The sequence below is a fragment of the Thunnus thynnus genome, chromosome 6 (genome assembly GCF_963924715.1).
Source record: "Thunnus thynnus chromosome 6, fThuThy2.1, whole genome shotgun sequence".
Taxonomy (NCBI): Eukaryota; Metazoa; Chordata; class Actinopteri; order Scombriformes; family Scombridae; genus Thunnus; species Thunnus thynnus.
The window spans coordinates 18,146,895-18,170,005 of NC_089522.1; the positions used below are offsets into that span (position 1 = coordinate 18,146,895).

The 23,111-nt window shown below is 42.4% G+C and overlaps 1 protein-coding gene across 7 annotated transcripts in view; it reads right to left on the minus strand.

Moving 5' to 3' along the window:
• Window positions 1-36: 36 nt before the first annotated feature.
• LOC137184541 (neuron navigator 1-like) overlaps window positions 37-23,111 on the minus strand; it is a 108,238-nt gene continuing 85,163 nt past the window's right edge. For 6 of the 7 annotated variants that reach the window (XM_067592309.1, XM_067592307.1, XM_067592311.1 and 3 more), the window contains 24 exons: window positions 19,495-19,798; window positions 14,979-15,810; window positions 14,332-14,844; window positions 13,373-13,414; window positions 12,543-12,691; window positions 12,255-12,437; window positions 12,066-12,145; window positions 11,554-11,631; window positions 9,036-9,119; window positions 7,918-8,026; window positions 7,598-7,719; window positions 6,676-6,860; window positions 6,429-6,591; window positions 6,144-6,321; window positions 5,964-6,052; window positions 5,766-5,864; window positions 5,475-5,646; window positions 4,502-4,767; window positions 4,260-4,411; window positions 4,099-4,170; window positions 3,779-3,984; window positions 3,526-3,644; window positions 3,240-3,428; window positions 37-2,773 (listed from right to left, as the gene is read on the minus strand). In XM_067592309.1, coding sequence (XP_067448410.1) covers window positions 2,678-2,773; window positions 3,240-3,428; window positions 3,526-3,644; window positions 3,779-3,984; window positions 4,099-4,170; window positions 4,260-4,411; window positions 4,502-4,767; window positions 5,475-5,646; window positions 5,766-5,864; window positions 5,964-6,052; window positions 6,144-6,321; window positions 6,429-6,591; window positions 6,676-6,860; window positions 7,598-7,719; window positions 7,918-8,026; window positions 9,036-9,119; window positions 11,554-11,631; window positions 12,066-12,145; window positions 12,255-12,437; window positions 12,543-12,691; window positions 13,373-13,414; window positions 14,332-14,844; window positions 14,979-15,810; window positions 19,495-19,798 — 4,482 coding nt within the window. In that variant the 3' untranslated portion in view covers window positions 37-2,677. The remainder of the gene's footprint in view (window positions 2,774-3,239; window positions 3,429-3,525; window positions 3,645-3,778; window positions 3,985-4,098; window positions 4,171-4,259; window positions 4,412-4,501; window positions 4,768-5,474; window positions 5,647-5,765; window positions 5,865-5,963; window positions 6,053-6,143; window positions 6,322-6,428; window positions 6,592-6,675; window positions 6,861-7,597; window positions 7,720-7,917; window positions 8,027-9,035; window positions 9,120-11,553; window positions 11,632-12,065; window positions 12,146-12,254; window positions 12,438-12,542; window positions 12,692-13,372; window positions 13,415-14,331; window positions 14,845-14,978; window positions 15,811-19,494; window positions 19,799-23,111) is intronic. The other variant, XM_067592313.1, reaches the window with a different exon arrangement.

The following is a 23,111-nucleotide window of genomic DNA, read 5'->3' on the forward strand; positions in this document are numbered from 1 at the left end:
GTGGACAACATAAATAAGCAGACAACCAAGACAAAGTGATGTGAAGAATGGCATGACTTTATTGTGTCCATTGTTCAATGTTAGACATATGGGATTTGATGTGGTTATAGAGACATGCCATACAACCATTATTAGGCCCCCTTTTAAGTCAAGTGCTTCTTCCTTCTGGAGGAAGACAATAAAACCACCAAGGAGGCCAATTTTTCTGCATACAGGGGCCAAGCCTTCTCTTAGATCTCTACACTTTTTTTTTTTTGAGTGATTGTTGTCGCAGATGCACTGACTATTTACAGTGTTTACAACATTGATGTCATGTACAAAAGAGAAAGAAACCTTTACAAATATTTGCATAAGAAAAACAAATGTCTGCTCTTAAAAAACAAACGTGAAAAGAGGAAGATATCCAGTTATTAAAAATCCTTCGCCTGTGGTAAGGTTAAGCGTGGTAGGTCCAATGAAACAACACTTTGGGAACACACCAGGGATACATGCATTGATGTTACATCTCCATCTCCAGAGTAATATCTGTTCTTACACTGCTTCTCACTCTCAGGCAACTCCTCAAAGATGTCCAGTCTTTCATACTTATGGTTCTTGAAGTTTATAACGGCATCAAATCGCACACATACACCGCTCAGCAGTCCAATCATGATACACGCGTTAACTGATACACACACCGTGATTACCAGCCAAAAAGGTCAAAACAGATACCCACTCTCCAGCCAAATCTGGGCATCAAGGTGACAAGATTAAAGCGACATCAGAGTAGGTGAGAAGAAGTGATGATGTATCTTCTTCTAAATCTAGGCCTCCGTGTGGTAGATCGAAGTAGCTGAAAAGCAGCTTTAGGCCAATTTGTGTTTCAGGCACAGATAGACTTAGGCATCATGTCTCTACTTTATATCAGCACCCTGTTTGGAAAGCAGAGGAACATCTGGACAGAACGTGGCAGTCTGAGGTACTTCAGGGTCAAGGGGCACAGAGCTGAGAGGTTTAAGTGTATCTCTACTATCTACAGTTTCCTCCTCTTTTTAATGCTGTCTTCCTTCATCACAACAACAGTCAAAATGTGAGCAATAAATACTCTCTGTAATCTAGTACTCTAACATATATATTATGTGCAAACCGATGACGGAAAGGGATGGGAGGAAGCCACTTAAAAATGAGATTCAACTGTTCTTACCCCCTCTTAACTCTTAAAAACAATGCATGTTTGAAAAAAGGTTGAAAAAAGGGTTATCAGAGGTATAAAGAGCAAATACACCGAGGAAGGAAAACGCATCTTGTACAGATTCTAATCACTCGATGGCAGTTTTTTTGATGGATGTGAAGTGATTGAAGCAGTTATGGCGGAAGTTCGATGCCTCTACGCTGCGGACAAGCGATGACATGTTAGGTATACGTCGGTGATAATTGCTTTATGCAGACGATCATTGAAGATGACTCAGTATAAAATCCTACAAAATCAACATTTTCAAAGCTGCATCCTCATCTATCACAAGAGAATTTTGTGTTTTAAAACGAATCTAAGTACAGTATATAAGCAAGCAGAGCCAGAAATGTTCGACCGTGATGGCAGACTAGATAAACAAGCAGTTGTTTTTTTTTTCTGTGTGTTTACGATACAGTATGTGGAGTCAGGTCGATATCTGCTCAATCTGCTGCAGTCAGTTGGCTCTCATAGTCCACAGGTGGATAATGAGGGAGTGTTTGGTGCCAACATGACGGGCAGTTTCTGTGGTTACGACATCGGTACATCACCACGGATAATGACGTCTTCTATACAGACTGACCCTAAAACCCATTCAGTATTCAGTTCCTTATTCCCCCATGCATGTTACTCTTACAGCTTCACAGTTCTGATATCTGATCCATGATAAATCTCTCTGAATGAAAGGCTGAACTGAAAAGAATAAACATTCAAGGCCATTTTCATAGTTGTGTTATTTTGTGTTATATTCTACTGAGCACCTTTGAAAAGTCAGAAAGAACGACAGGAGAGCACTGAGGCAGATGCTGCCATCTAGAGGAATTGCTAGTGAACTGCAAGATCATCTGATAATCCCCTTTGATACACGGTCACTGACACAGCCTCCTAAATTAATCCAATTACCACAAGTAGAAAATAAAGTGCATTTTTGGCTGTGGTCGAGTGATGGTCCTACATCTGGGGAAAATCAGAGTCAGTTACTTCTGAGGTTAATTTCTTTGTAAAATGAAGCATAAAAGAAAACCAGAAAGCACCAATAGTTAGAGTGAAAGTTGTGGCAGTCAAATAAAAACAAAAGAAAAGAATGAGTCTTGATCAATAGGATTATAGGTAATATTTTGCATCATATTATTCTGGTCACCATGCACTTGCAGATTCAATAACAACCCATCTGGAACAAACAGAGAACAGACGCGTCAACGTCTCTCCCCGACATGATCATCACAGCTTCCTATGATCGCAGTTAAATTGTCTTTCCAAAGTTCTGATAGCAGGGCAGAGCAAACCCTTCATCTGTAATCACTCTCTATGTAGATCCTTTACATTTAGCTTTGTAACTGCTCACTGAGCACACAGTAATGTTCATTATTCAGTCTTTAAAGTCTCGCTGGGACTGCACTTTCTCTGTGTCAGCCATAATAAAGAGTCTTTAGTTCCATAACTTGACTGACAGTCACATGTTTTTCTTCAGAGTGTAGCCTGGAGAGTGGGATCCAGACTGCCTTCCCGTTCTGGAGACTCGATGCAATTGGCCGACTCCTGGAGCTTCAGCAGCATGGCCATCTGTGGAGCAGGAACAAGCAGGCAGAGTGAGTTAAACTGCAGATTAACAGACTTGCTTTGTTTTCCAGGGTTAGATTTGGTATGGCATAGATGAAATACTTCTTGAAATATTGCTCACAAGTGTGCAATTAACATTAACATAAAAATGATTTCTAGGATATTTTTTAGCTATGTTTGGTCTCCACTAACTCCTGAGGGAAATATCTGGTTCTTTAACTGCTGTTTGATGCTGGGTGGACGTACAGTGAGTTTATCAAAGATTTTTGACTGTTAACAGCTTCCTGCTGCGGTTGCAAATAACACTGGTGAGAGCTGTGAGACTGAACCAAAACAGTAAAGTTGTGGGCCAGAAAAATAAGCAAAACCATGATTTGAAAGATGCAAAAAAAAGCTCACAACCAACAACCAACCAACAACACAAACCAACTCTGTCTAGTCCCTAATCTCAATAGAAACTTTCACTCACCAGCGGGTCTGACTCCATTGTGCTGGGTGGAGGTGTATCTTTGGGGGGCTTCTTCTCCTCGCTGGGTGGACCTATGCTGGGGGGAGGTAGGTGAAAGAGCCTGGACTGGTCCTGCTGTGCATTTGGCCAAGGGAGGGTTCCTCTCACCCACTCCACTGGATCCTCCCATACTGCCTTCTGCCCATGCACCTGCGGAAACAAACACAAGTCCAGTGTAAAACAGCAGGTAAAGAGGTTACTTCTTGTTGTGAACACTGATGTTTGGAGGTTGTCTGTGTGTGTTCACCTTGATGCCGTCTTTGGCTCCCTCCTGCAGGTACGGTATGATGGAGTGGTTCCACAGGTCAATGAACCACTGCCTGAACTCCGCCACTGATACTGGGCATGACAGGAAGAAGCAGGGACCTGAGGGAGGCAACCCTTTCTGTTAGCATGTCTCTTGATTCTAATGAACAATCAGGTTATGCCCCGTTCCTCTATTTTCTGACCCAATTTCCCAAAGTCAGTCTTAACTGACCCCCATGTCCACAATCTCTCACCTATGAGGAAGTCTGAAGTGCTGTGTTTCTCCAGGAAAGTGTGGAGGTTGTACCAGAGCTGAGGGATCCAGTCCAGCACGCGGAGGAGTGCTTGGTGCTGCGCTGCATCCTGCTCCTCCTCCTGGTAGTTTTCCACGGCTTTGCGGTGCAAGTACCTCAGCAGGAACCCGTTAGCTGGTTCCACGTTGTTAGAGAACATCACCATCCTGTGGCCACATGCAAGAAGTGTTTCTTTTGATCTATTTGAGAGCTTAATTTTGAATTTAATAATGTATCAGATAAGAGAAGTTATTGTGAAACTTGTATGACTTTGTTCTCACCTGAAGCTGAGGTGCAGACTGTGGTTAGATGTCATCTTCACAGGCTGATTGGTTGTTCCAATGATGTAAGGACTGAAACATCCACAGATGACATAATGTTTCATTTTCAAATTTTACTTCAGCTTTTTAGTGAAATGTTTTAACTATTCAGAGTGACTCACCATTTATGATACTTGCAGGTGAGTGCTCCGTTGACAAGCTCAGTGATGGCTGCTGCATCACTAATGTCATCTATGATGACAACTAACGGCATTTCTCCTCCAGTCTCTCTGTCAATCTGATTTGCCAGATTGGACAGATACAACTGCAACTCCTGTGAAAGCAAAGAAAAGGTTTGTATTTATATTACTGCATTAAAAAAGACAAAATAACTGGCTGACAAAAATCTTGAGTCATGTGTTACCTTCTGTGTCTGACGATGCATGTTGAAGGTGACAGCAGCACTGCGACCCTCAAGACAGGGCTCATGGTCAGCCTCAGACAAGTCTATCTGGCTGCGTTGCAGGAGGTAGTGGGCCAGACGCTGGGCCAGGTAAGTTTTCCCCGTCCCACTGGGTCCCGACAGAACCAGACGCCTGTGCTTCAGCAGCAGGCTGATGTAGTGAAGCATCATGGGCTTAGGAATCAGAGTCTCAAACACCAGTGAGTCAACACATTTTTCTCTAAGACCTGGAGAGAGGCAGAGACACAGGACAGAGAAAAGAAGAGAAGAGAAGAGAAGAGAAGAGAAGAGAAGAGAAGAGAAGAGAAGAGAAGAGAAGAGGGAGAATTTATATTGCATTCACTGTAGAATACTTGTAAATACACTCATTCTTTACAATTATGTTGTCCATTCTCCAAAGCAAACCATAATTCTGATCATAAAACTGATTTTCTACCATCTAGACAAAAACTGGCTTTTATTAATTTCAGTTTGACTTGCTTGAGCTAGGTAAACAAATCCCAATTAACATTTTGTTGCCTTATTTTATTGTCAAAGTTCAATTATCATCCTGTGTCAAGATACATGTGTGAAAGCTTTTCCTGTTGGTGCATTTATGGGCACTCTGGCATCACAGATTCCAGGGTTGGCTGCAGGAACCTTTTTAATTTGATTTTCTGATAATGTGACACTTTTTGGCAGCTTCATTACAGAGACATTATTCATTGTTGACAAAAAAGTTTTAGTTTTCTGAACATTGATTTTTTGATTTTCATTGAGTACTGAAGTAAATTCAGACCAGCGGCTGCTTGGAAAGTAGAAAGTTAAAACCTTAGTAAACTTTGGAAAATGGTTTGCAAAATTTTTTTCAAAGGCCTAAGCAAAAAATAAACATAGCAACAAACATGGTTTGCATACAGTATGTGTCTACTTTCAGTAGGGGACACCTTCTAACCTTTCAAAGTGACAAAGATGCGAGCTGAACCGCTGCCTAGACAACGATGAGGTGAGGCTTGAGGTTTGTCCCCTCCTATCACCCTCTGCCCTCCCTGGGTCAGCTGATACATGTGCAGCGAATCACAGGACAGACCCAGGCTGGCTGTTGGGTCCACTTGAGTTAGGTAGTCCTGAGCAGGAAAAGCAACACAGTCAACATGTGTGAGGACTGATGCACCAGAATGGCAGCCATACTATCTGTTAGAACCACTCGTGTCAAAACAGTGAAAGAGGAGAAGCGTGGACTTACTCTGAAGGTCTTAGCTATAAGAGAGTCAAGACAGGTCCAGTCAGTCGTCCCAGTGACCAGCACTGAGCCCAGGTAGTACTCCTGCTGCTGTTTACTGTCCTACAGACAGAGAGAAAGAATGCACAATTTCCCTGCTGTTTGATTTAAAGCAGTAGACATTATCGGATGTTATAGCTATTAAAGGCGTTCGGTGTGTACCTCTGCTTGATCTCCGATGCGAACCAGCACTCGTGCACACACCTCATCCCGCTGAGAAGACACATTTAGCATATCTACTGGAGACACGTCTGAAAGAGAGAAGAATAAAAGAGGTTTTTTATAATTAATGTGCATATGAGTGAGCTAGATATCAATGAAAGCTTTATGTTTATCTCTTACCTGGATCTTTACAATCATTCAGACTGAGGCTGAAAGACTTGGTGAGGGACATGCTCATCGGCTGTCTCAGAGAGGGTCCCAGGAAAGAGGCCAGGCCTGATGGCTGGGAGGTGGAGGAGGTGGGACCAGAGCCAACTTTCAAATGGTCATTTTCCGCCTTCAGGTTCTCCACCATTGACTAGAACACAGGCAGGTAAAAACTCAAAATCCAAACACACAAATGCAACATCACTCACACCGACATAGATATACTTTACTGAACATGCACACACATGCAAAACAAACCTGCATGTTGTTCATGGCGTCTCTCAGCTGCTCCAGCTGATGAGCAGAGTTTAAGGCCTCCAGTCGGATGTCTGTCAGTTCCCTCTCTTTGTCCCAGAGCTCTGAGCGAAGCTCTGTCACCGCCCTTTCCTCAATGTCTCTCTCGTCTGCTGTCTCCATGATCCTGCAAGGCACAAGACGCACTCATCAGAGCCAGACACCCACGTGGACTAAATTGATAGGTGGAATAAGGTGTTAAGGCACTCACACAGATGAGGTGGTAGATGCAGAGGTTTTGAGGCATGAAGGCAGACTCTCTTCTGCTTCTCCCCCCTCGTGAAGCATCTTTGGGGAGTTGGGAGCTGAGGAGTCAGGAGTAGCAATTTCCTCAATGTCTGAGTAGGTTTTAGAGCCTTTCTTAATGCTGAATGCCTTGTTGAAGGAGCTCCTCAGCTATACAGAAACAGAGGAGCAGAGAGAAGGGTTGAGGGAGAGACAGACAATTAAACAAATATTCAATAAAAGACAGCATTTATTACTAAGAAGGTAAAAATAAGAAGGTGTTAGGATTGTTAATATAACACATGCTAAGCATTAAAGTCGAAGTCATTCCTGCAAATAGGTCAAAGTTACAGTCAGTACATGTTTTTGCAGATGTAGTACCCAGTCACTGGGTCATTAAGGGTTACTTTGTTCACAATACTGACTGCACAGAACTTCACTGAAGGACAAAATACACAATAAAGTATGGTGTAAATGAAGAAAAACATGATTGGAAACGGCATTTGATAAAGCTCTGATGAATAAACGGAGAACTCCAGCATGTCTGCTGATTGCCACTCTAACTGAATTACAGCCATCCATTCAAATTAAATATTCACAGAACAGGCAGCCGATCAGTAGTCTAGGAGGTCAATCAGCAGAGATGGAGGGTGCTTGAGGATTGTGTGGCAGTTTTAGATGGTCCATCATGCTGTATGACAGAAACTTAAAGAGGCTTTAGAAGGACACAATGACTGCACTCACCTCAAAGACCTAAAACAGCAAAATAACACAACACAGAGGAGGGAGAGACTGGTCATACTTTGTTATTCATGCTGCTACTGTATGTTATCACTAAGGAGAATAAACTCAGCACAGACAAACACTAGGTTGTAAGAGTAAAACATGTAGTGTCTTTTCATTCTTACCCAGCTCTTTTTCTTCTTCTTCTTGGCATCTTGGTCCTTCAAGCTGCCCAAACTCGACATGCTGGTCAGGCTGTTGAGACTGGAGATGCTTTCACATGAGTTCTGACGTCGAATACGCATGTCTGGAAAACAAGAAAACTCAAGATAAAACACGGGCAGATGTACAGAGAGACAGAAGAAGACAGAAAGATCAGCTAGCTAATCTCCACAGAAAAAGAGTACAGCTTTAAACCTGCTCTATGTGAAAAGTGCCCTGAGATAACTTCTGTTGTGATTTGTCACTATATAAATAAAACTGACTTGAAATTGACTTGACACACCTTTCATGTTATCTGGGTTGTTTAAGGCCCCTTGGATGTCCGCTTGGGCTTCTTCATTCTTGAGCTTCAGAGCTTCGATGGTCTCCCGCAGCTCTGACAGCTCTGTGTCCTGCACAAACATTTCATCGATGTCAGTAAGTTGCATTGGGATCAATTTGTATCTGTTTGCAAAACTCAGAACTGAGTGACAGCTTTTATTCTTATATCATTTTATGCCCGTACACAACCAAAAGCTGTTTTCTATTCACTGAATTATACATTTACTGAGTTGCTCTTGCAACTAGGCTCAGAATATGTGTCTTATCATAGAAGAATAGGTAGAAAATGCACTGACTCTTCCTCAGTAATTAATAAATGTAATACATTTTAAATAAACACTGATATATTCCAATATTTTTGTAGGAAGTAGTACTGTCTGATGTTTTACACTATTGCTCAAACCCACAGTATGAGCTCATACACCTGGTGGGCTTGATCCCCCTCACATGTGAGAAGTTCAACAGTACAAAGACTCCAGAACAACAGGGCCTCTCTGTGCCGCTTATTGTGTGCTAAATTCGATCCCACTCTGCTCTAAATGGAGCCGTCCGGACCATCTCAAGGTTAAAGAGACTGCGCTCCTGGCTGAGCTGCACAGGTCAGCGCGTTGGCACAAACAACAAAGGCTTTTTCTCGAGCGGTCCAGACGGCCGCTTTCAGTGGGAGCAGCAAGGCATGAAGAACTAAAAGAGACTCCTCACATTTATACACCAACACACACTGAACAACCGCCTCAGGCTCTGATCAGTTCATTCACACCAAAACAGATACAAAGGCAGAAGAATGCAGGAATGTGATCTCTGATTCAGGCTTATCATTCAGCTTTAAGTGAAGGTTTTTTTCTTCTGCCTCCCTTTCACACTAAGTCACGCTGTGTGACTGCAGCCTGGGCCTCTAACCTACATTCAACTCCTCACTGCAGGCTGTGATCAAAGTCACCTCGCTCCATGTTAGCACACACGCTGCCTGCTCTTAGCCGACCGCTCAGTTAGACGGGCACAATGATGGAATGCAGCTGGAATTCAGGTTTGTGTGTGTTTGTGTTTGAAAGCGTGGATGTGACGGGTGCTGCTGGGTACCTTCTGTTCATGGCTTATTGACAGACTCTGCAGCCGAGTTGTCATCAGTGCCAGACTTTGCTCAAAGGCGGCCACCAGGTTTGCCTGTTTGGGAAAGAATAAAAACACAAGCAGCAATTACATTTTTCCCCAAATCTTTATCAAAGTAACATTTTTCATATTTTTTTATATTATCTATCTATGACAGAGCATCATGTAGATATAGATAAAGTACAGAGGGTCTCACCAGAAACTGACACCTATACAGGAACAGATTAAAAAGATTTTCATTGACCCTTTATCCCTCGAATAAAAGGTGTTGAAAAGTTGAACAAGAGAAAAAGGCTGAACAGGATATCTCCTGTGGAAATTCACCTCCTCCCTAATCTCTCTCTCTCACACACACACACACCCGCACACATATATACACACAACCTTTAGCCCAGAGCAGGAAGGAAAAATGACTTTCCATTCTCCTGTCCAGTCATTAATCCAAAATATAATGATGTTGTGATGCATGCATCTGTTTTGCCTATTCACTGCCCTCACATAATAAGGTCAAACAGTATGAAATAAATCTCAGGGGACAACACACACACACACACACACACACACACACACACACACACACACACAGAAACACTTGATTGATGTGTGCTGTATGAATCCATGCATAATGCCTGCTCTGTATTCCTGCACTTGGACCAATGGAAACGCTGACAGGGTGGTCATACAAAAACAACCTTGTAGAGTAGAGAGAAAGGGCAAGGCACCTGTGTGTGCGTGTGTGTGCTTGTGTGTACTGAAGCTTGGGGAGAGGTTCAGGAGGAGGTTAGCATTATTCAGCCCCCGCATGGATAAGAAATGTGCTGAGACTGCATGGAATTGATCTATGACTGACATACCACAGCTTGGATTATAAATCTCTCTCTGTGTCTCTGTCCTATTTTATATGAAGGTTAAAGTCTTTGCCTTATGTGAGAACTAAAGAGTTTGTGAAGGAAGGAAGAGAGAGGATTTGGATGGATGGATAAAATACTGAGAGGCAACGGGTTAAGGGATACGGTTGGCTTGTCAACCAATCCAATGAAAAGACCCAAACCAGCAATGTGTTTGTCTATAAATCAATGCTTTACGACTTTACCGCCCTATCTGTGGCAATCAGACTCAACCTCAATGATTCCTACTGAAGACGTACATCTTTAAGAACAGGTTATGACTATATAGTGTATAAAAAGAGTAATTCCCTAAAATGGCTGGGTACTGTAGTTTTTAGCAACGATTAGACGACTAATCAACTGACAGAAAAACAATGGGCAACTATTTTGATAATCAATTCATCCTTTAAGTAATTTTTCAAGCAAAAATCTCAAACATTCTCTGATTTGTGAGGATTTGCTGATTTTTTTGGTTTTATGTGATAGTAAACTGAATCTCTTTGAATTTTGGACTGTAGGTTGTAGGCAAAACTAGCAATTTGAAGATGTCACCTTAGGCTTTAGGAAATTGTGATGGACATGTTTTACTATGTTCTGACATTTTTATAGACCAAACAATTAATTGAGAGAATAATTAGTAGAATAATCAATTATGAAAATAATTGTTAGTTGCAGCTCTACACACAGGTAAATGGAGAATTTGTTGGGACTGTTTCCAGCTGTGGATTTGGTGCACTGAGTATTTACAGCAGTGGGACGGTGTATGTGGGATTGCCTCAAAATAAACTACAGTGCTCATGTTCATCATAATGGATGAATGTCAGCCAGAGCAACGTTTTGGCCTGCTAATGTGTTTTTATTAGTTTTTGGACAACATTGAGCTCTATGGCACAGGAGAATAAATTATATCAGGCTTTGAATACACACACAATACTTCATTGTTGGTTTTGGTCTTTTAATGGGATTTGTTGACAATAAGAAAAATATCAAATATCACCAGACTTATCGTTTAACCTCTCGGCCCACTAACTGGCAGAAAAAGCACAAGTATAACCACAGCATTAATAATCTGGCCTGGTACACTAATCTAAATTTAATGTACCATGAAATTCTTGTTTGTTAATACATTAAAATAAATAGGATATATTGTGCAGTTAGAGAAAACTGTTCGCTCAAAATAACCAGAGAAAAAAAAAACAACAAAGGAGGAAAGCAGTCAGAAACAAAAGAACGACAAAGCTAAAGGCACCCTGACATTGCTCTCTTGTTCAGTTTATGGTATCTCTATGAGTATCAGTTACCTCAGCCTCAGGGTAGATGTCATTTTGAGGTGAACAGTTCATCAATTTGAGTGACAACTATTGGGGTGTAAAATTAGGAGGAGGGGCAACTAATAGCTCTTCAGTTGCCTCGAGGTGAAAGGTTGAATATTGTTGCTTTAATGATGGCATGAAAATGTCATTTAAACAGACAAGTGTCTGGTTGCATAGAGTAAGGTTCTTCTCCTTATGATTTCTTATCAGATTAGATTTTTATTACCTACAGTAAATCATTGATTGATTGATTCATGATAAGTAAGTTAGCAGACAAACAGTACATACATTTGCCGACAACTGCGTAGTCAGGTTAGACACTTTCTCCTGGGACGATTCCAGCTCCCTCCTCAGCTTGCGGATTTGCTGTGAGGAAGAACAAGTATGTTGCATTACAAAATAACCGAGGATACTAAAGCTGACAATGACTGAATTACACACGTGACTTGAGTGGGTGGTGTTCATGAAATGAATGGCAGACTTGTTCTTCCACAGACAAAAGGGATGAGAGTGACGGATGAAAGGAGAGACATGAGACCGAGGAGAAGAAAGAGCAGGAAACACTTACCTCTCCCTGAATCCTTTCCTCAGCCTTTGGAAGCAGGGGGAAGAAAAGTCAAGATGTTAGAGAGAGATGAGAAAGACAAGAAGAGAGGAGAGGAGAGGAGAGGAGGGGGAGGAGGGGAGTTGTTTCTAGTGTGTACTGTTGAAAGTGGGAGACTAGAGGAAAGCATCGTTGTACGTAAAAACATCCACATACACAACACATGAATACACACCACATACTGAACTGTAGCTACCTGTGCCTGCATGCTGCCCACACTCACCGAGGAGTAGGTCGATGAGGCGTTGGATGCCAAAGAGATTACAGACCCATGAACTGAAGAGAGGAAAATTATCAGTTGAAACAACAAAATAAACCAGTAAGAATAAGAATTCGAAATACAGAACAGTATATAACTGATATAAAAATAATTCAGCAGTTTCACCTTCGTCATTGGGTTCCTTGTCCCTAAAGGATCCAGACCGAACCATTCCCATGCTCCGGGGACGTTCAGCCAGTGACAGCGTGCTGCCCAGCGGAGACGCCCCGTACAGCTCCAGAGAGGCATCATGTGTTGGGATGCTGTTTGATCGAGTCATTCTCGGAGGTCCACTGACAGGGCTGGGTACTAATGAGAGAGCAGAGGGGTCAAAAGATAAGAGAGTTACCAACGTTACACAATATACATTAAACAAGTATTCTTAAAAGTGTGTGTGCATGAGTATATACATACCCATACTGGTCTTCGAGGTGCGGGGCAGGGAGGTGGGTGAGGACAGCAGCGGGAGAGTGAGCGAGTCGGTCATACTGAGAATAGAATGAGAGTGTCTCCTCTCTCCTTTCTCCTTTCCTTCCTCCTCAACCTGGGAAGCACCGCTGAAACTACACAGAGGACAAGGACAGTGCTGTTAATGATGAATGTTAGTGTAATAAAGGCAAATAAAGAAACTGTCACTCATTGTAGGGGTGTTGTTTTGTACTAGATTTCATGTACAGTGTTGAACGCAAGTCTGATGACATTTGGGAACATTGTGTTGTGAAAATTCCTTCAAACACAAACCATTTCTTTTTCAGTCATATGCAGTAAATCCTGTGCACATGAGGTTTGCTGATTTTGTTACAATTTAAATTAAATTAAAAACTCATCATACATTTAGAACCATGACTGTGAACGATGTTGTCTTGATAAAAGATTTTTGCTACAATACAATTATACGGAGAGAAGATTAAAAATAATATAAAATCATTGCATGGCCCATTTAAGATCTTTGCCCCTGTTATATTATGTTATATTTTGCGTTGCAAATCTTTTAATCAGCAGAAAGACAAACAGAGTGTTACCATAGGACACAATGGGATATAATTTTAAGAGTAGTAAAGCAGATTTTTATAATACATATATAAGTGACAGGAATGATGTCTCATAACCCTGTGGGCAGGATTAACACAATCTGTCATTCACACATTGCGCAATTTAACGGCCATGCCCAAATTGCATGAGGTGTATGAGAGTGTGTATGTACAGTATGTGTGTAGCTGTGCAGAATTTATGTATCCACTTACCTTAAACCTTTCTTTGGCAGTGTGTTTCTGTCTCTCTGAGAACTGTGGAGAGAGAAACAATGTCATTATTTAACCACTGGTGCAGGGAGTTATTAAACTCTCAAGAACAGGCAGTCGGCACAAAGAAGCACAGTAAGACTGGCAGACAGCTGGTGTCAACTAGTAATTATGACTTCAGCTTGTGGGACCTGTGAAACACTGATAATAGGCCTCTAGTAATAACAGCCTGGCAACCCTACAGTCTGTGTGTGTGAATGTGGTTGCCTTAACTTGGTATTTAAAGTCCTAATGTAAATATAATTTTTAGCTTTCCCTTTAAAAGAATTAACATACAACTAATGCAAAACATGTATTTCATAATATTTGGCATCACACACAGCATTTCCAGTGCGAACAATTAATTTACTACATATTTCAGTTGTAATAGTGTAATTGTCATGGGATGGTCATGGTGTTAAGGCATGTCATTTTCAAGGATACGCATTCTGAAATGTGGTTTTCTCATTGAATCATAGGTTCAATTAAAGTTTCAGCTATTACAGTCGTATTTAAAGAGGTTCAGTTTCTTTCTATATGTAAAATAATATTCCTTGAGATTTTCTGATCTATGATTCTTTTTCATTTTTGTGGATTTTTATTATCACTTATTCATAAATGTGAATAGGCGTTGTCACTCGCTCTTCATAAATGCCACTGCTATCAAAAAATGGCTCCATACCGTTTTCAGTATAAACAGCATTTTCTCATGAAATGCCAACTGAGTCACCTTCCCATCTGCCCGCTCAAACAGGGAGAGGGAAATGTGTGATTGTAGCATAGAACAAAGTGATTATGATATCAAAGCCTCTCCCTGTCCACTCTTGCCTTCTATGAAACAAATGATTTTGATGCAGTTCCTCAGCTGACCAGTAGGTGGAGCTATATGGCAGTATAAATGAATCAGCAGAACTCAATCTCACCTGTCTGTGAGAGTCATGGAGATTTTACTTCCAGAGCTCCAGCTGGCAGGAGGGCCTCTGTCTTCCTGTCTGTCTTTGTCTCTGGACTCTAGTGTGGTGTAGCCTCTCACCAAAGTCTCCCTCTGCTCCCTCTGTTGCGGCTCTGGGGCCAGGCTCATCTGGAGTGCCAGAGACTCCATGCTGCGATGCAGCCCAGACAGTCGAGGGTAGAGCAGTGGAGTGCTGCTCCCATCGCTTCCTTCAACCCCGAGGGAAGAGACCTGCCTGGGCCCCAACCCAATCCCAGAGCCTGAGAAGCAGGCTGAGGAGTTGACATTGAGCAACGGGGCAGGACTCGGGGTCAGGCAGTGGCCAGTGGAGCTTCCTGCTGAGCTGGCTAAGTCTTGGAGCTTTGAGTAGGGTGGAATCTTAGGAGGCATGGAGTCCTGAACCCCAACCTCCAGGCTGCTAGAGTTCAGCTTGTCCAGCTGGGCAATGGATGGAGGCTTTGTCAGGCTGCGCACACCAGATAATCTAGAGACAATAAAACACACAATTGAAGCAGGAAATGCATATTCATATTTTTTTGTATGTGAAAGTGTGTGTGTTGAAACATTATTGGGAAATTACAGCATGTATATTTTGTTGTAGTGTATGAACCTCAGTACCTATGTGTGCTGGGTGAGGGTAGATCTGTGCCCTTGCTACTGCTGGGAGGTCTCAGCCCCTGTAGCTTCCCTCCGTTCTCTGAGGGGGTCTGAGCAGGAGTTCCCTTCAGAGACCCTCCTCCACACTCAGAGTCAGACACTACAGCTTTAGCTTTGGCTCTCTCTTTCTCCTTCTCTCTGTCTGTTTGATTGACAGGACTGGGACTCGGGATCCCACGACCCCCTACCTTACTCAACCCTGTTCCAGAACCGAGCCCTGAGGCCTGCTCTTTGAGCCTCGAGCCCTGGGGCGCTGTGCTGGAGGGTTTGATCAGCCCAGAGCCTGTGTCCATGGTAGTGCTCACTGGGCGAGCTGAGCTTGGCCGGGTTAGAGTCAGGGTGCTCGTCTTGGCCGGGCGAGGCAGCGAGCGATACTGGAGAGACGTCCTGGCATTTGGAGACAGAAAACCGCTCTGGTCGCTGCTTGAAACATCTAGACTTGTTTTACGTCCTCCACCACCACCACCACCACCACCAGCACCTGGTTTGACAGGAATGCCAGACGTTTTGGGAATCTTCCCCACAGTTGCAGAGCCGATGGGTATGGCGCTGCCACCTGAACTCATCACAGCGGTATTGTTTGTGCCATTACTGGTGGCTGTGGGGGGCTTCTTGAAGCCAAAGTTTCCACCAGCTGAGGGCCTGACCAGGCCGGACGGAGGTTTACGTTGCTCGCCAGCACCAGTGCCATTCCGGTGGTCTTTACCGGCATCAGAAGAGGAGCGCTGAAGACCTGAATTTTTCACAGCTAACCGAGATTTATCCATAGGCTTCCCATCTGACTTTACCGTACCTAGAGAGGAGAAAAGAAAGAAAAAAAATCAGTGATGAGTAGCTTGAACAGATTAATGCTTGAACGGTCTCTCATGGTGAGTGAGACTAAGTGAGCCATATTAGGATGTGATAATGTGATATCTTATCTGAACACCTACAGGATCTGACTGTCTGCTGATGAAAACAAACCCTGTCTGAGCAGACAGACAGTGTGTAGACTCACAGCCAGCTTCACCGTCACACACACACTGTTATCATGCAGTTACTCCTCTTTTCCATCCTGATGAACTAAAATAGTTTTCTCTGGCTTTCCAGTAAGTGTATGTCTGTGTGTCACAGCTGCATGTGCAGTATGGCTGTGGAAAAACTGTCTGCGGGCACAACTGCATGAAACACCCAGTATAACTGAATTTCTCCACTCTTTGACGACTCTTTGGGGAAAGAGGGCGGAGTGAGGGACAATTTGGTGGAACAGAGGTTGAAGTAAAATTCAGTTGTACATTTCCCAGTTGGCAAATTAATTGGACTTGTTTGGAAGTTATTATGAGAAAAAAATACCTTAAAGAGTCGATTAGACACATGTGCACTTGTGAGCATTGGCCACACAAGCGCAAGCCCACACTACCCAAGCTCTTAATTTGTATCTAATGGGAGTTGTTATGGGAGGTTTATATACAAGGCATTAACACAGTCAAAGAACGGCTGTTGAATGAGACCCACCGGCGTGCAGCCTTGGGACATCTGGAGTCACTTAAGGGTATTTATAAACCCGCAAAAGACACATAGGGGCAGACATATATACCAAACACACACACACACAGCTCTCAGTGATAAGATCTTATAGGAATGTGACACTGACAACACATTACGCTTGGAGTTCTTTTGTAAATGTGAAAATTGGGTTTACATGTCAAGTCATAAACTCAATCTATCGTATAACCGCAATGTTACACATTCCAAAAACATTATGCTGCAGAAACAGACACTGTTGGCGGTGAGAAGCAAACACACACATACTGACAGAATCCAGGCGTAAATATTAATTTTGACATAAATTAAGCCTGATTTGCTGACAGTGGCATTGGAGACAATAGAGCTCACATCTTGACACTATGGCGTGTGTAGAAGAGAGGGTGAATCACTTCGTGTCTCGGCGCATGAGGCCTGCATGTCTGAGGAGACCTGAACACGCTGGTGAGATTCAGACAGAGGGGCAGACAGAGAAATCCTTTGCGTACTGTCATCACTGGATTATGAGGAAAAATTGCTAATTTGTATTTCTTCCCTAAGTCTTCTTCTATTTATGTCCACTATGGTAAAGGGGACAGCAGCAGAGAGTGGACAGTATGGAATGAAGATGTATTTATAATACACACACATACAGAAACACACACACAAAGACAGGGCTGAGCCCCATTCCTCCAGGCAGCCTCATGTTCCTGTCTATCATTTCCTGCGGTTTCCCAGGGAGACAAGCTGCCTTATTCCTAGACTCTGATTCTGCTGACAACGTTTCCCATCAACCATCACACGTGTGTGCTCACATGTGTGGTTGTTAAGATAAAATACGAGTGGTTATTTGTATGTAACTGAGAGGATTTTTAAATATTTGGTGCAGAAAAGTGGCTAAATGTATCTGCAGGTGTGTGCCTGTGTGAGGAGAGAAAGAGAGAAATGACCACTCGACAGCCAGTCGCTCAAAGCTGACACAATGATGAACAGTTGCACTGTGTCCCACTTCCAAACTGAACAATAACTCTAACTGGTACACTCTGACACAATTAAGTTAACTCATGTCAATATACTAAATTAGTTTGATGCTTGAGTGTGCTGCTGATGGACGCTTTTGTCCCACAAAGCAATACACATGAAATTGGAGGCGCTGCTCACAGCTGGAAAAAAATTAAAACAGTGTACCGTAGCTCAAAGGCTCCACCAATAGCTTAAAAAACAGAAAATAAAGTTTTTATTCTTTGGAAAAACATTTGAATTTCTCCTTGTTAAGTTTAATTGGTCGGGTCAGTTTTATTTTTATAGCCGCAAATCACAAATTTGTCTCAGAGGGATTTATAGGGTGAACCACATACAACACCCTCTATCCTCGATTTGGATAAGGACAAAACGCCACAAGCAAACAATAAAAAAAACCTTAACAAGGAAAAATAAAAGAAAACCTCAAAGGGACCAACAGAGGAGGGATTGATCGTCCAGGCCAGACTAACATGCAAGAAGTGCTGCATATATAGAGACGAGTAGCAGCAGTGGAAACACAATATGGAGAAACAAAATCAGGATACTAAGTAAATTAAGTAACAAATAATATCAAAGTAATATAAGTATATTAAAAGAGTTAATATATAGTATAGTATAATATTATAAGAATAAATGTGAGTTTTGGGTAAAGTTTAAAAGCTCTTCTATCATTTCCTGTAAGTACAAAGCAATAAAATTTACAAATATCTTACATATTACCTGCAAAACATTTACTATAAAGGTTAATAAATAGTACATACTGCATTGGTATAACATACTAAATTAATAAAGTATAAACTGTTTTACTATGGAATAGTAAAACAGTGCTCATCTATCCCAAGAAATGCTGCTCTTTCAAAAATCTCATACAGATCATTGCAATAATGCAAAAGCCGCAAACTTGCAGACAGACACACACATACAAACAATTGTGCCAAACCTCAGCAATGAACTGATCTCAAGCATGAGCAATAAAGACCTCTCTAACTTTTTAAGAATGTCAGCCCTTACAAGAACCTTTTCTAGTGTGCTTTCACTCGACTTCATCATCTGATAATTAGAAAATCAGACTCAGTGGCAGATTGACTGACCCTGATAGAGGATTCACACTGTTCACATCAAAAACAATAACAGCCTGGCGCGCAGATCACAGGCTGGTTCAACACACTTGTTTGGCATATCTGTCATTTCAACAGCTGGCAATGCAAACACAGGACAGTCCCACAGAAAGAGGACTGTTTACACAGACACTGTCTATCTGGACTGGCACACAACACCACAACTAATATCCTGTTGTTTTGGTTGTCTATACAGTATGTACGTGTGTGTGTGTCTGTGTGTATGTGTGTGTGTGTGCTTACGTAAACGGCACACAGATGGTGTGCTTAAAAGGCAGCTGCACAATCCCTACTATTGTGCTATTTGTGTGTCAATGAGTGTGTGTGCACGTATTAAGTGTGATGGTTGACACTCTTTAAGGCTGGCACAATCTCACACACACACTATTACAAACACACACACACACACACAGTGTCTCTGGTCCAGTTGTTTTGGGAACAAGGCCTTTATTTTAGTGCTATAAATTCTCTCTGACACAAAAATAAAGATTGGATAGGAAAGGCTAGCCCAATGGGAAGAAAAAAAACACTGTTGGTCAGTGTGTGTGTGTGTGTGTGTGTGGCTGGCAGGAAGGGAGTGGGTGGTGATGGGCGTTTGATACATGGCACCACTCTCTAAAGGCCTAGAGGGTGGGCTGCAGCTGTGGATGAATGTGTGGGACAAAGACAGAGAGTGTGTCTGTGACTGTGTGGGTGTGAGACACTGCCAGAAAGAAGAGAATATCAAAAGACAGCCAGAGAAAAGTGTCAGTCTGCTTCGGTTATGCAACCATTTTAAGTGTGGCTATATATATTACACCTCACCGTGTGTGTGGGCGTGCTTCTGAACTCACCTGCCACTTTCAGCCCACTCTGAGAGGTGTGTGTGATTGGGGACGTGACTCCCACAGGTGGGTTTCTTCCTTTCTTCAACACATTTCCGTGGCCCAGGGTCTGAGGTTTTTTCAGCTCACCCTTCCCTCCTTCCAGCCCTTCCCCATGCGGACGTGTTTTTTTCCATTTATTGGCTGATTCTGACTTGAGGCTTCCTGTATCGTAGACGCTGCTGCCCTGGCTCTTGCGGCTGGGTTTGCTGTCGTCAGTGTCCCAAGACAGACCACTTTCCACCAAAGATCTTTTCTCTGCATCTGTGCGCATCTAGAGAGACAACGACAGAAACATGCTTAGAGACACTGTATCAAGACAATACACAATACAATATTAATAAGAAGTCAGATAAATAATCATAATATAAACACTATAATTATTCGGATTTCTCTGGTGAGTTGTTTGCAGGGTTTTCACTGCCTATCCACATCAAAAGTGGCCTGACTGAACATCTTACAACCAGAATTAAAAAACAAAAAGCATCATAACGACAAAGTGCTGCCATACAACGAGGAAGCCAGAAAGAAGACACACCCCATTAATCCCACAGACAATTACCTAGTAAAATGGAAAACAGCTCCCATATGAATTTGGTTTAATTGGTGACATTTTGACCAAACCTGAGGAAGGCCTGAAGCTACATTAATGTTTACATCCACCATCCTTCCCACAAGGTTTTTGTGAAGGTGTAAGCAACTAACTTTGTCATTTTATTAAGTAGCTATACAAAGACTTTAATCAATATTAGAAGATAGTCTAAATCTACATTTGTAAATTTGAACCATTTTTGTGGCTGTGGATAGGGTGGTTAGATGAAAAGCTGCAGGCGCTTCTTGCACTCATATTCAACTCGTGTTGTGTAGCCCTTAAATTGAGTACTTAGTGTTCAACATTGGTCACCGTTTGCAAACAAGACTAAGTGTCTACAGCCGTGCCTGCTCCTCTGTGAGGCTGTACTCAGGCACAGCAGTGCTTTGAGCTATTAGGGTTAAGGAATATTTGCTTATTAGTACAAACAACAATGTACAGCTCGTGTAAGCTAGATGGGAATGTCTTTAGTTGTGCACATATTTGGTCATATATCAGAATATTGGTCAAATCAAAATTTAGACCTGATGATGGCACTAGATGAACAGTTAAGGGACCACCACAAATTATTACAATTCATACCGAGTAGGATTCCATCCAATACAATTAACTAAAAACCACAAATGTCAACTAGCTAGAGGAAATGTCAGGAGGTCACTAAAGCCAGCAGGATTCATCCTCTGGGAAACATGAATGTCTGTACAATATTTCATGGTAATGCATCCCATAGTTGTTGAGATATTTCAGTCTGGACTAGATTGGTGCACTGACCAACACTGTCATCCCTAAAGCCGCATGACTAGCGTGTTTAAAAAGGCATTTGATGAGGTGTGTGGAGTCAGACAGAGCCTCAGACTCTTCTTCATCCTGTTACTTTCTGAGTAGAAAAACATGTCTGACACAGTCAAGCCCAAAACACCCTTACTGATGTCTCACCTCCCCAGTCTGAATCCTATTGTATGCTCTGTTTGAACACTTCAAAAGAGACGTAGACAGAGACAGCAGGGGGGGAACCTGCTAAACACGTACATACACACATACATAGTGTGCGTACGCATGTACACACAGGCAGGCTCACACACACACTTACACACCTGACCTACACAGAGAAAATAGACAACGCAGCCTAAATAATCCAATCAGGAAGAATGTTAAACTAAAGGAAATGTGAAAGGAAAAGCAGCTAATTATTCAGTCACGGTCTTCTGTGTGTGTATATGGTGAATATAAACAATAAGTAATGCGTGTGTAAGTGAGTGTTTATGGGAGTCTACATGAGGATGGATATGACTAGTTTTCACAGAGGCAGATTACTCGCCCCCCCCCGTAGTGGACCGACAGTTACACAATGCATCAGGAGGTGTGTGTGTGTGTGTGTGCCAGTTCAAGCCATTGCACCCAGCAGTTCTCATGAGGACTCATATACTGAATTCCTTTTTTATTAAAACCAATAGACCCCATGGGCAGGTTCACATCACATGAGGAGGAGGTATGCTTAGTGTGTGTATGTGTATGTGTGTGTGTGAGAGAGAGTGTCCTGTCAGACCAGACCTTGTTGATAAAACATTGTCATTTCCTCACACACATTCTCTGATTATTGAAACAGAGGGGGATGAGACACACATCTGGCCAGATAGCCGTGACTAAACAGGGATAACACAAACAGACGAAGCAGACAGTAAGGCAGATAGGCACACTCACACACACACACACACAAAGGTATTGAGAAAATAAGGTGTATTATCTCAAATACTTGGTCCATCTCCATGTGGAAATGAGGAAATCCAAGTTTTGTACCACTATTTTTTTTATGTGCCCCTGTCTTCCATTATCCTCCTCTCCTCCACCCCCTATCCCTGTTGAGTATATTATACAATATGTGGGAGGGATGAGCAATGGATGTTAAGTCAGATTTGCCTTTAAGGAAATTAAAATCAACAGGAGTGAAAAGGGAAAAGATGAAACATCAGAGACAACAGAAACCGTGAAATGGTTTTGGGACACAAAGAGAAAGCGATAAGGAAAAGCATCAGCTGAGAATGGCAAGAGAACGGGGAGCCATGTATATAAGGCAATGTGGGGTGCATGATGATGTGATGATTGGTTGCCATGGTGATGATGCCATAGGGGGTAATGGTTGCTATGAGTCCTGCAACATGGCGTGGAGGGAGGTTCCCTGGTTCTTCCGGCTCGCTGGCCCGGATGCAGGCCTGCAGATGGCCCTGTGTGTGCGTGTTTGTGTGTGTGTGTATGTTTGTGTGTGTGTGTGCGTGTGTGTGTGTGTGTGTGTGTGCAGATGGCCATGTTCTAGACCTGTCCTTCAGTATACGGGAGGAGACAAAGACCCATGCTCTCAGCATCCCTGCTCTTTGGTTGCTATGGTTACGACTGATTTCCCCTCTCTCCCTCTCTCTCTAACTCTTCTCTCCCTGTGTCTCTCTCTCTCTCTGTAAAATCCAACTACATCAGTCACATTAACCACATTGCGGAGGTGTGACCTACATCAGACACTCTGGGAAAACACAGACACACACAAACACACACTGTCTGGAACCCGTACAGCTACAGATGGATCCTCAAGCAGTGCTGTAGACAGGATTTTAGAAGCACTGATTCTCAAATCCTCCTATCCCCAGAGGACCACAGCATATATACAGTAAATCAATGCATTTCAATGTATTATGCGGACAAAAATAATCACTCAGGACAGTTTCTACTTCCAGTCAGTCCAATTATACTACTGAACAGGGCCAAAACCACAGGCTGTGTATCAGCTGAATCAGGTAGGTGGCTAGAAGATTAAACCTATTTATTTAATCAGAGGTTAAATTGGAATAATAAAAGTGCCAGACCCCTAAAACATCCATGGCGTAGCAAATTTACAAGATTTTAGGGATAAGTAATGTCAGGTCCACAGTTACACTAATTAATCATTTTCAGAGTGTGCTGTATTTAGCTTAAAAACCTCCAAAATTAGTTTGGTTGTAAGTGAAAA